Source organism: Leiobunum rupestre, chromosome 5 (genome assembly GCF_980474605.1).
Source record: "Leiobunum rupestre chromosome 5, qqLeiRupe1.1.hap1, whole genome shotgun sequence".
NCBI lineage: Eukaryota > Metazoa > Arthropoda > Arachnida > Opiliones > Sclerosomatidae > Leiobunum > Leiobunum rupestre.
The window spans coordinates 57,649,535-57,662,909 of NC_143388.1; the positions used below are offsets into that span (position 1 = coordinate 57,649,535).

The following is a 13,375-nucleotide window of genomic DNA, read 5'->3' on the forward strand; positions in this document are numbered from 1 at the left end:
TTTCTAAAATATATAATAGACAGTTTCATCAACTAACGAAAATGAAGCAAACGAGAAAGTCTAACTTTACATTATTTTCATGAGTTGCTGAAACTGTCTAAAGACATATCAGTAGCCATTATAGATTAGCACTGGTGTAGCCAGAAATTCGACTATGAAGTCAGGCTATTAATTTGTAGTGTATTCTATTATACTGCTCACTAGCACTTGAGATGACGCTGATAGATATTCCATAACCATTCGCATGTTTGGATCTATTCCAAGCATTTTAAGTGTTCCGTTTAATGTTCTCGTGCGTTCCGAGATCACAAGAAAACGCTGTTTCGATTTCGACTGATGAAGCAAGATTTTTGCGTGTTTTGAAGCGTTCGGTTCGCTTTGAGCAATTTATTTCGCATGTATTCTTTTCAACCCGGAAATAGAGTGCTCGAATCTTAAAATCTGAATATTTAATATAGTCAAAGCTACGCCGAATGGGGTATTGGGGTTTGACACTTACCCCCCCCCCCTTCTTGGCCGGTGATGGCTGCTTTAAACAACCTTAGGCTGAGTTAAACAACCAAAGTAGTAGAATAAACCGATACCTCATGAGTGCGTTTAAATTAATCAATGAAAATGGCGGTTAACAAAAGTCTTCTACGCGCGCATTCAACAAGGATTAATTAATGAATCTAATTCTGGCAACAGGATAACCTATTTATGTGTTTTCTATTTGATTACTCGAGATTTTCTCTGAATACATCTCTGACGTCGTTGATCGAGAGAGAAATGAGCTAATTTCCGATCTAAGAGTCACATTTGTTTCCTATTTCCTTATGCGCGTTGGAACACGCAAAAATCTTGCTCCAAGAACGATCGATCTCTATCATTCGAAATCGGAAGATCGGCTTAGAGCTATCTCAGAGCGCTAAAGAGCAGTAAATGGAAAATACAAAAATTGATCGGAGTAGATCAAGTACGCAAATGGAACATGAAATATTGATTGGTGCGATCTCGAGAAGTCAAATATAAAACGCTATAAAATTGACGGCTTTAAAATTCATTTTGCGCGTGAAAATACCTCTACATGTTATGGTCAAAAAAGCACGCAAAGAAGGCAGTGTGCCCAAGAAATGTACCTGTAGTGTCGCGCGCTAAAACCTCATTTCAAAATCCGTCAATAACGGTGGCACCGATTGCATAGGCCTAGGATAGGCGTCTGGTTTGCTTACTGGACTCTGGAGCCTCATTTGAATACATATTTTAATACATTATTACTGTAAGCGTTACCGTACTAGTTTTATATCGTTCCTCTTCTAAGCATTTCATATTTGTAAATAGAGTATATATATATATTGTTCAAAGAAATGTGACACCGATTCTAAAATACGCGCCATTACCATGGAATACTTTCGGAGGAAATTATGATCAGTGTTGCCAATGTTTGACGAGAGAAAATCCCACAGTCCAGTTCCAAAATTTCCAGCCAAACCCCTACACGTTTTTAGCCACGCCTCCTCCCAAAACTCAGCGGAAAACATGCCAAATATTTTCAAGTTTCGTAGTAATTTTCAAGCACTTGCATCTAGCGTTAGAGAAATAGAAGTCCTATATTTTCGGTTTATGAATTTATGGAAATAGTGCTCTTTCAAAAATTCAGGCAAAAAATCCCACCAAATCAATGATTTTCGCTTAAAAATCCCTTTATCCCACCAAAGATAATTTAAACTCGTACCCTAGATTCGAATACTGAGAGCTTTCCCATTGACGGTTTTGTTACGAAGCGTTTACCCTTTTCCGGCACGTAACCTCAGAAAAATCGGGCTCCATCGGTTGCGGCACGGCCAACTTCGATCACGCGCTGCCGCGCTATATCGCCGCAGCGCGTGATCGAAGTAGGCCGTGCCGCAACCGATGTAGCCCGATTTTTCTGAGTTCCGGCGGGAAGTGGGTAAACGCTATCGGCAAAGCGCGAGAGAGTGATTTCGAATCTAGGGTACGAGTTTAAATTATCTTTGATCCCACACAGCCCAAAAAATCGCCAAAAATCCCACAATGTGGGATTTATCCCAAACACTGGCAACACTGATTATGATACAGCCGAACTGCGATGCGAACTCTAGCGGTCATCCATAGTGTCGTGAATTCATGAACTTTGACTTTTTCTCTGTCTACCATCTATAAATGATGGTTAGTTATTAATTATGTGAATTAAGTTTTTTTTAGACTGGTCGTGTTTTATAGATGAATTTCTTTTAAAATAAATATTTTTCATAAAATCGAGGTAAATTAATTTTGCCAATTCTTAGTATTGTCATGGTAGGCCTTTGCTGTCCACACCCCTTCCTTAATGGTTTTAAATAATTTAAGCCTGAATACCACAATTTTCTTAAAGATGACTACTGAGAAAGTTACTCTAGCTGATGCTCTGTCTAATGTTGATGTTTTGGATGAGCTACCTTTACCAGATCAACAACCATGCATTGAAGCACAACCGTGCAGCATGGTATATCATGCTAATTTTGACACAAACTTTGAAGATCGAAATGCTTTTGTTACGGGAGTTGCAAAGTACATTGAAGAAGCTACAGTTCATGCTGATTTGAACGAAATGTTGGAAGAAGGGGAAGAACATGCAGTAATGCTTTATACATGGCGTTGCTGTTCTAGAGCTATTCCCCAAGTACTTATAAAAATTTATATTATTAATTAATATTCCAACAAACCAATCTTCAACATAACCTATTGCAGCCAAAATCAAATGAACAACCAAACAGAGTGGAAATTTATGAAAAAACTGTTGAGGTTTTATCACCAGAAGTTCACAAACTATTAGATTTCATGTATTTTCAGGTAAATATCATTTAAAAAAATATTTTCTTATGTTTGAGTACTTCTGCATTAAAACTTTGTTAAAATAGAGGAAAGCGATAGAACGCTTTTGCGAGGAAGTAAAGCGATTGTGTCATGCAGAAAAACGAAAAGACTTTGTTTCAGAAGCCTATTTGCTTACATTGGGAAAGTTCATTAATATGTTTGCTGTATTGGATGAGCTAAAGAATATGAAATCAAGCGTGAAAAACGACTATGCTACTTATCGAAGAGCCGCGCAATTCCTAAAAGTGATGGCTGACTCTCAAGCTTTACAAGAGTCCCAAAATCTATCCATGTTTTTAGCCACCCAAAATAAAATCAGGGATACGTTAAAACAAACTCTGGAAACTATTCCTGGTTATGAAGAACTATTGGCTGATGTGGTTAACATTTGCGTTCACATGTATGATTCAAAGATGTACATGTTACCAAGTGAAAAACACATGCTGGTTAAGGTCATGGGATTTGCCCTTTTCCTCATGGATGGAGGCGTTTGCAATATCAATAAAATGGATCAAAAGAAAAGAATAAACACCACCAAAATTGATAGGATATTTAAAGTAATTGTATTCTTTGAACTTCTTTACCAAGCGCCATCGTAATGAAAATTTTTATAAAACAGGCTTTGGAGATGGTACCACTCTTCGGAGATATGCAAATTGCACCGTTCAATTACATTAAAAGAAGTCCACATTACGAACCATCACGCTGGCCATTAGCTGGTTCACAATCTCCAAGTCCCCAATCAGATTTACTACAGTATTTGCCAACCACAAGGGATGAATACGTTCGATACATCAGTGAACTTGCGAGACACAATAATGAAGTACAAAGTTTTAATTAAAAATAAACCTTTTTTTTAAGTCTAATAGTTTTTGTCCACAGGTCACAACAACCGTAAAAGAAACTCCTCGAACTGATTCTGAAAATAAGGAACTTAGTGACCTTGCATTGTGTGGCTTACAACTACTTTCTGATTGGAGTACTCACGTTACGGAATTGGTATGACGCAAAATGAGTTATATAGTAAAAAGAGAACCTAAAGTGTTTTTGAAAATTTTAGTACTCTTGGAAATTGATGCATCCTACTGATCACCATCAAAATAAAGAATGTCCTCCTGAAGCTGAAGAATATGAACGAGTTAGTTAAAAAAAAACAACTATACAAACTCAGTAAGAAAATAATCACCAAAAATTTTATCTAGGCCACAAGATATAACTACAGTGACGAAGAAAAATTTGGGTTAATCGAAGTAATTGCCATGATCAAAGGTCTACAAGTGCTAATGAGTCGTATGGAAACTGTCTTTACTGATGCAATTAGGAGGCATGTTTATATCGAACTACAGGAATTTGTTCAAGTTACTCTTCGAGAACCCTTACGGAAAGCTATCAAGAATAAAAGAGACCTAGTTCGAAGTATTATATTATCGGTGCGCGAAACTTGTGCCGACTGGATGAGAGGTGTTGAACCACAAGAAGATCCTGCTCTACGTGGAAAAAAAGATCCTGATGGTGGTTTTGACATTAAAGTTCCTCATCGAAATGTTGGCCCTTCGAGCACTCAGGTTTTTATTATTATATTATTATTAGCCATTTTTTGTATAACACATTATCTTTCAGCTTTATATGGTACGAACAATGCTGGAATCTCTGATATCTGACAAAAGCGGTGGAAAAAGAACTTTACGAAAAGATATTGATGGACCATATCTTATGGCCATTGATAATTTCCACAAATCATCATTTTATTGGAATTATCTGTTAAATTTTAGCCGTAAGTTTTAATTTCAATATTCTTATATGAAGTTCACGCATGTTTTTCATAATGTTAAACGCTGCTTAACAATTTTTTCAATAGAAACATTGGAAGAGTGTTGTGATTTGTCTCAACTCTGGTACCGAGAGTTTTATTTGGAAATGACCATGGGAAAAAGAATTCAGGTATTTGGTTATTTGTAATTGTTACCAAGTTGAATTTGTGTTTTTTACGCAGTGTACTAATTTAAAAAGCTTTAGTTATAGCTTTGTAGTTTTTGCAAAAAAACGTTGCTTATTAGTGTTAAAAGACGTAGTAACCAACAATTTTAAGTATTCCTTATCAATTTTATGGCTTATAGTTTGATAATAATTTTTTCATTTGCATTTTTATTTTATAATTTTTGTTTGCTCTAAAACTAAATTCCAACCCCCATATGATTTGCTAATGATTAATTTTGAAATTAATAGAATATAGATTTCTAATGGTTGCAAGATTTAAATATAAAAAAATAGTGGATTTAAATTATAATTTGAAATATATAGAAGCTGTGACACTAGATTTTTTTATTTTAACACTTTGCATTTTTAAAGATATATTTTGTTTCACAAAATCTTTTATTTCTCTATCTCTTTTTTGTACATGTGTACTTTTTAAATTAAAATCATTTTCAGTGCACAGCTCAGCATGTCCATACTCAGCTTTGTAAGGAGATAATAGTCTTGGAGAAGAGAATTCAGGTCTGCCCTAAATAAAAATTATATAACTTCTATAATTCTTCTTTTGGTTCAATTTCAATGTTTGTTTATATTTGAGATGTTATATGTGCCCTTGATTTTATTTTTAGCATGGTAGTTTTAATATATTTGTGTTAAAAAATTTGTTTTGTAGGTAAAATATAAATGTTGATGCTTTTAAATGTTAAAAACAGAACAGGGCTTTGCTTATAAGTAATAGCTTTTGTAGAGGCTGCATTTATTTTATTTGTTAATTCAAAGGAAATATTTATTTTGTTTAAATGCATTTTAGCATGCAATTTTATTTAATTTCTATTATAGGACACATTTATTTCAATTTCACAATTTATTAATTCTTTAATCGTTCCCAATTCTCTATCAAGTTATGATTTGCACTGTAATCCTTTCTTCTTACTAGGTAGAAATAATTTGGGGGCTGCAAAATAATTTTTGTACTGAAATTCTTTAGTTTCCAATTGAAATGTCACTTCCTTGGATTTTGACGGATCACATTTTGAAAACCAAAGATGCATCCATGATGGAGTATTTAAAAAGCAATTTTTATCTCCTTTTTCTCTGAATTGTAAATTTTTTTTATGTTATGTTTTTAAGGTGTGTTTTATACCCTCTGGATTTGTACAATGACAGTGCATATTATGCGCTGACTAAATTTCGCAAACAGTTTCTGTACGATGAGGTTGAAGCTGAAGTTAATCTGTGTTTTGATCAATTTGCATATAAATTGAGTGACCAAGTGTTCGCCTACTTTAAACATCTTGCTGGAAGGTGACAATATAATTAATTTTTCTGATTTTATTATATTGTTCAGTTTATCATCTAAAGTGGTTTTTCTTCAGTATTTTACTTGATAAAAGGTTTAGAGCTGAATGTGCAAGTTACGGAACCAAAATCAGCTACCCAGCCGCCAACCGATATGAGACACTTTTGAAGCAACGCCACGTTCAGTTATTAGGACGGTCAATAGATTTAAATCATTTAATAGCTCAGAGAGTTAATGCTGCTTTGCAAAAATCACTTGATTTGGCTATTAGTCGATTTGAAGCTGTTGATATCACTGGCATTGTTGTAAGTTTGATTTTCGACGCTCTACATTATAGTTCATTTTATATAAATATAATTTAATTGGAAGGAACTGGATGGCCTCTTGGCAGTAAATAGATTAACGCACAAGCTGCTTAGTAAATACATGACGTTAGACGATTTTGATGCAATGTTTAGAGAGGCCAATCATAATGTATTGGCTCCTTATGGGCGTATTTGTCTCCATGTGTTTTGGGAGCTGAACTATGACTTTTTACCAACATTTTGTTACAATGCAGCAACATCTCGGTAAGAACTCTTATCTTTGGTCTCATGCAGTTTTATATTAAATTTTCATTTTGTTATTGTAGATTTGTTAAAATGAAAGATATCGCCTTTGTTCAGCCATTGACTAGGGATAAACCACCGGCAGCGCCTCCCCATTATTTTTGGGGAACAAAAGTACTATCTATTAATTGGCATAGTTGAGTTTTAAATCTAATGTGACTTTATATTTTGAAATAGGCGTTGAATGTGGCAAACAATACAATTTATAGCATGTATAATGGGTTTGTTGGAGCACCTCATATGAGGTCTATTTGTAGACTGTTAGGCTATCAAGGTATAGCTGTTGTAATGGAAGAACTCCTAAAAATAGTCAAAAGTTTGGTATGTTTTAATGTGGATTTATGATGTGTTATTTCCATGTTTTAAAGTTTCTATTTTCCAATCAGATTCAAGGAACACTATTGCAATATACCAAAACTTTAATGGATGTGATGCCTAAAGTCTGTCGGATGCCGTTGTATGAATATGGCTCACCTGGGGTGCTTCATTATTATCAGGCCCAGCTAACTGATATTGTTCAATATCCTGATGTAAAGACTGAAATGTTTCAAGGCTTCAGAGAAGTTGGAAATGCAATTCTATTTTGTCTGCTGATAGAGCAGAGCTTGGTGAGATCTCATAAGTAATTTTATTTGTTATTTTTCCCTTTTTTGTTTATAATTTTCTTTGAATTAGTCTCAAGAGGAAGTTTGCGATTTGTTACATGCAGCACCATTCCAAAATATTTTACCAAGGCCCTACTGTAAAGGTAAATTAATATGAAAAATGTGACATTACTAATTAGATTCTAAATTTGGGGTTGAAATGTTTATTTTAGATGGTGAAAAGCCTGAAACGAAATTAAAACGCCTGGAACAAAGGTTTGCTCCTCTTCAAGTAGTTCAGAATATTGAAAGGCTTGGCTCCGCCAAACAAGCAGCAATAGCTCGCGAAGGAGATTTGCTGACAAAAGAACGTTTGTGCTGTGGTCTATCAATATTTGAAGTTATTCTGACCCGTGTAAAATCATTCCTAAATGACCCTTTGTGGGTTGGAAATCCACCAATGAATGGAGTCATGAATGTTGAGCATTGCACAGAATTTCATCAGTTATGGAGTGCTTTGCAATTTGTTTATTGCATACCCGTTGGAGAGAATGAATTCACTGTGGAACAATTATTTGGTGAAGGGTTAAACTGGGCTGGATGTACCATGATTATGCTTTTGGGCCAGATGAGAAGGTTTGAAGCATTGGATTTCTGTTACCATATTCTCAGAGTGCAACGTGTGGACAGTAAAGATGAAAATGTTAAAGGCATTGTAAGTTATTACCCTACTAGAAACTATTTGTATTATTACAATAGCTTTTAATTTTTAGCCATTGAAGAGAATGGTCGATCGAATAAGACGTTTTCAAGTTTTAAACAGCCAAATATTTGCCATTTTGACCAAATATCTCAAGGTAACTGATACGGATAGTCTTCCTGTGGAACATGTTCGTTGTTTTCAACCTCCAGTGCATCCATCATTGGGAAGTTCGCAAGGCACAACAACCATCTATTTACGCCCAGATGTTTTAAACAAATGAAAATTTTGTCATCAAAATGTACAGTGACACATTTTTGTGTATTTATCATAGACTATCTTCATCATTGGAAGAATGTAAGTATTACTTCCAAATGCGCATTTTCTATCATTAGCTAGTCACCTGTTTAAATGTTTTTATATCATTATCCGGATATATACGTAACATAACTACTTTTAGTTATGCCAGAAAGATGCATTTCTCACTAACACCTTGTTGCAAAGGGTATGATATAATTGATGGCTTTAGAACCTAGATTAATACAGGTCTGATTCAGCATGAATTTTACTTTATATAATTTAGTTTATTAGAGCTCCTAACCACTGGCTAACTCTAACCATTCTTAAAACAGTCGCAGTTGAATCCAGGTGTGAAAGAAAAGCATTTAATCATATAGTACTGTTTGTTTGCCACTGTAACGCAAGCTCTTATTGAAAAATTTCAATTTCGCTTAACTTTTATGAATAGTTATGTTACGTATTGCGAAAATTGTCCATTTCTACAAAGAGGTTATTACAGCTTTTACTATATTAAAAACGTATCTTGAAAGATAATGTTTTAATTAAAATATTTCAAAGCATTTCAGGTTGTTTGAAATGCCAATTTAATATTGTTTATATTGTTATTTAGAATATGAAATGTGAATCATATACATGTATGATTTTAAGTTGATTACAAAATAGAACTTTTGTTTCTGCATTTGTAACATTATTATAAAGAAAAGAACGAAAATTCATAGATTTTTATTTAAGAAATGTCTTCATCAAATCCAGAAAAAAAGTTTGATTTTTTGGCAGATGCTAAATTTTTTGAGCGAACACCTTGTTTAGGCTTTGCATTAGGATCTTCCTCAATGTTATCCAAACAGGACAAATTCCAAAATTTTACTTTCTGATCATGAGAACAACTTGCTAAGTATTTTGAATCGAATGACAAGGTTAAACTTTCCACAGGAAAATCCTCATGTTTGCCTATAATGCCCAAAAATCTATTCGGTAGTATATTTACAGCTCTAGAAAAATATTTTGTTTTTTAGCTTAAGTTTCGAATATGTTAGCTAGTAATTCAATACCTTACGCAACCATCCATTGATCCTGTACAAACAATATCATCATTAACAGCAATTATGGAATCCACTGAAATAGGGTGGCCAGGAAATCTATCGCTTATGTTGCCCCATTCCCCCCAATTGAAGATGTTAATTGCTCCTTCTCCACAACCAACCACAACTTTTCTTCCCCTCTACAATTACAAAATTGTACATTTTATTTATATTTTGGTCAGTGGGAACTTAAATATACCTTCATTATATCCAAGCACAAAAATTCAGCTTCAAACAACTCTGATTGAAGCTCAATTTCTTTTTTACGAATATTGAAAGCTGACAGAGTACCTTCCCCACTTGTGGTTAAAAGGGTCCTTTTACTTTCATCAATTTTCATGTCAGATATAAACTCTTCACTATGCTTTGATTCCATATATGCACATTGCTTGCGAAAATCCCAGACCTGTGCATATTTAAATTTAGGGTTGAATAAATGCAAGAAATTATAAAGGGATACACTTGGGAAGTCTGAGAAAACTCTGGATGGTCTTAATGACTCACAAACAAACTCAACGTTTACAGCTGAAGTTTTAGCTGGCCTTACGGTATACTAAACTAGTTTTGTGGGTAAAAAATATTTAAAGAACCTCGGTGAGATAATGAATTGGAGGTATCTTAAATCCATTTTGTGGTAAGTTTATTTCCAAATGAGAAACTATCATTTTTGTATGTAGTAGCAGCTTCTTAGTGACAGAAGTCAACCAATGAGTTTAAAAATGTCTTATATTCAATGTAGTTAAAAGCCCCACCAATTTTTCAGGTGTATTAGCATCACAGTGGCAATTCCAAGTGTATAAGTTTATAATTTCCTGATAACTGTGGCCAAGTAATGTTAGCCTACTTTCATTAAACCATCATCATCTCCAGTTGCTACTAGATAATTATCTATTACAGCAAGACTTGAAAGAGGCACTCTTAAAAAAAAAATTTACATAAAGATTTTTTCATTTCATAAATTAATTTGTATTACGGATGAGCTTTAGGTATGTGGTGTATAACTGATCCAGTTTCCATGTCAGTGACTTGAAATGATTTATCTTTGGAAATACTGAATAGTAATTGTCCATCAGCAGAAAAACTAAGTCCCCGGCACGATTTCTTGTGATGTGTTAATTTCATAAGCTCATGATTGGGATTCTCCGAGCTGTACGAGTACCTGAAATATGACTACTTATTGTAATTTTTTATTAATTATAAATGGATGGTTGGGCTTCTTAGTGCCATTACAAATGAATATTTCCTTCGATGGTGCTTGTGGCAATTACATTTCGAGATGGATGGAATGCTACGTCAGTGACCAGAGAATCAAATTCTATATCTTTCGGAGAATCGGATGAAATATTCAAATTGTTTTTACAAGGTTCTTCAATTTCTTCATCGGAATCCTAAGAATACAATTATTCATATGGGATCAAATAGTGGGCCAATCGACCCATGGATGTAACATCCATGATCGACCCTAGCAATAACCACGTGCTGCTCTCAACAGCCAAGTGTTATAACAAGTTAGAAAATACTAACAAAATAGTAATTAAATAATTAATTAAATTTTAAATACTAATGTAACTACAAACAATTCATTAATTAAAGAAATAATAATTGCCTTGACACAAGCTTATTTAATTGAAAATTAATAAAAAGTTGCTTACACTCGACGTTTCGGTATCAGTTTCAGACGCCATTTTTGGAGGTTCAGGTTCCAGACACTGCCAACTTCGATCGCGCGTACCGCAGCAAAGATAAGGGGTACCAAGTAGGATAGGAGGTACGTCCAGAAACAGTCAACGGAAAAAAACCGGTGGATTTATATTTTCCACCGATGAGCTTTTTCGTCATAATGACGTCGTAAGTTGCTGAACGCTTTTATTCAGTCATCGGTGTTTTTTAAAATAGCGTAGCATTAATAGTAGTTTTACGTCAGTAATGACGTCAGTCATCGGAAAAACCGACTATTATTTCGGTGACTTCGGTGCATAGAAATCTCATAGGTAACTAGAATGCTGCCGTGTAACTGGCAAATGGGCCAAACGCCGTGGCAGACGATAGCCAGATCTCAGCCAATCAGAGCTCAAAGAGTGGTTCTGCCAAGAATTTAATGTCAACAGAGAGAATGACGTCACCTATCTCCCGCTATAGTAGCGGATCCAAGGAGGATTATTATCCTCCTTGGCGGAACCACTCTACGGCCTCTCATTGGCTGAAGGTTCAAGGCGAACTGGCGTCAAGCTCGGCTGTAGGCGGCAGCATTCTAGTTACCTATGAGATTTCTATCGGAGCAACAAACGCAACGCCCCACACAAGGAGAACGCAACCCGTCAAAAGTCTTGGATTTTCTTGTGTACGTTTTTCATTGGCTAGACGCTTTAGCGGCCGCTGCCGTCGGAAGGGGAAAATTCGGAAATTGTCTCCTCCCCCGCCCGTAAAACGTTCATCGTAAAGGCTCGTGACGCTCGTCCAATGAAATTCGTACACAACCCTTCGTTAGCGTGTTTAAAGGCTAGCTGCGTTCTCCTTGTGATTGTTGGTCCTAGCCATAGAAATCGGATAACAAACTAGAACGATTTTTGAAATTTGGTCGCGTGGTCCGATTAGAACTTTTAAAAAACCCTGCCTTTGGCCCATGCTTTTTGTTTGGCTGGCAACGAAAGTTACGCCATCTGCGCCACACTGGTGAACCAACACTCTATTTCGCCTAAGATTAAATGGCCGACTTTAGCTCGACTCTAGCGCGGTTTTTTTACATCTTTAAAGCGACTTATATGTTTAATTAAAGTTGACGAATGGCTCAAAATTGCGTAACAGGTTAGTGTTAGAAATAGTTTTCTTTTTACCATAATTTACAATCGCTTAGAAAACACGCGTTTCTTTCAAATCATAGAAAGCTAGTTTTTTTTTAATAAAAAATTAAGAATGGTTAATTAAATATTTTAGGAGTAATTACGCAAATAAAACATATCTTTTCACAGGTTACTGTTAGAAATAGTTGTTTTACCCGCAATGATTATGAGGGAAACCGGTGCACAGTAATTGTTTATCGCGAATATCTACGTTAGTATTGTATGTACGGCTATAAACCCAATTAAGAACATTATGGCCCAGTTATTTCCTACCAAAATGTTCCATGAACATTTTACATACGAGCAATCGTTGTGTCGTATTAGCGGTTTAAACATTGTACCCGAAACGCGCAGTGGTGTAGGCGGGGCAGGGCGTCGCCCCGGTGCTTTTTTCAAAGGCAGGGCCCCGCCCCGCCTTAGTTTTTCCATTTTGCCAGGGCGGGCCCTGCTTCTTTTTTTCAACTTGCCAGGGCGCGCCTTGCTTCTATTTCGTATATCATTTTTTGGAATAAAGGGTGTGTGAATTTATGATAAATTTTGCCCGCAGAAAAATACCATAACAATTTCAAATCGTTACCTAGGTACGGCCAGCTTCGATCACGTTAAAAATTGAAGTTGGACGTACATTTATAGATTTGATATTTAAGATTTATTGGTAAACACATACCAAGTACAACCCCTTGAAATCGGGGCGGCGTCACCAAATTGAAGGGAGCACGGTTTAAAAACAATACACAACATATATAATATAAAGTACTGGAAAGTATCAAATATAAGTTACATAATGCAACAATAAAATTATATATCTAACGAATAAACATTTAAATTCCTAAATATTTTCAAGACGACACTTATCTTTATTAGCCCTCCAGGTAACCAGAATGTGTTTAACTATATACAAGTGATGAAAATTTCCTGACAATCCAAGGGCTTCCTCTAAGGCAGCGGTTCCCAAAAGGTGTTCCGCGGAACCCTGGGGTACCGTGGAAGGGTCACAGGGGTTCCGAGAATTCGCAGCGCGGCCATCTTTGTTTGTGTCAAGAGTTTAAGATGATAAAAAAATGGGTTGGGGTTCCGCCAGAATTAGGTGGATAATTTAGGGTTCCATAGCAAAAAAAAATTGGGAACCGC

General features: G+C 35.4%; 2 protein-coding genes across 5 annotated transcripts; one reads left to right on the top strand and one right to left on the bottom strand.

Annotated features, from left to right (window-relative positions):
• Positions 1–2,152: 2,152 nt before the first annotated feature.
• Positions 2,153–11,198, top strand: Cyfip (Cytoplasmic FMR1-interacting protein Sra-1). 4 transcript variants are annotated; one of them, XM_090176794.1, is made up of 21 exons: positions 2,153–2,263; positions 2,350–2,662; positions 2,731–2,832; positions 2,901–3,413; positions 3,476–3,679; positions 3,739–3,855; positions 3,917–3,994; positions 4,059–4,421; positions 4,477–4,630; positions 4,715–4,797; positions 5,287–5,352; positions 5,819–5,892; positions 5,962–6,135; positions 6,207–6,435; positions 6,500–6,699; positions 6,762–6,852; positions 6,916–7,059; positions 7,125–7,346; positions 7,414–7,486; positions 7,556–8,037; positions 8,096–8,957. In XM_090176794.1, the coding sequence occupies exons 2-21, from the start codon at positions 2,375–2,377 to the stop codon at positions 8,303–8,305; spliced, it is 3,867 nt and encodes a 1,288-aa protein (XP_090032920.1). In that variant the 5' UTR covers positions 2,153–2,263; positions 2,350–2,374; the 3' UTR covers positions 8,306–8,957. The 4 variants fall into 4 exon arrangements, 3 of the variants coding, with proteins under 3 accessions (XP_090032920.1, XP_090032921.1, XP_090032919.1); XM_090176795.1 differs by having other exon boundaries at positions 2,164–2,263; positions 2,375–2,662; XR_016481094.1 differs by lacking the exon at positions 2,153–2,263 and adding an exon at positions 11,077–11,198 and having other exon boundaries at positions 2,329–2,662; positions 8,096–8,379.
• LOC149945369 (WD repeat-containing protein 55) lies at positions 9,035–11,158 on the bottom strand. Its single transcript, XM_090176796.1, has 7 exons — positions 11,057–11,158; positions 10,635–10,792; positions 10,378–10,563; positions 10,249–10,321; positions 9,604–9,810; positions 9,375–9,544; positions 9,035–9,314 (listed from the first exon to the last, which is right to left on the bottom strand). The coding sequence occupies exons 1-7, from the start codon at positions 11,087–11,089 to the stop codon at positions 9,050–9,052; spliced, it is 1,092 nt and encodes a 363-aa protein (XP_090032922.1). The 5' UTR covers positions 11,090–11,158; the 3' UTR covers positions 9,035–9,049.
• Positions 11,199–13,375: the final 2,177 nt, after the last annotated feature.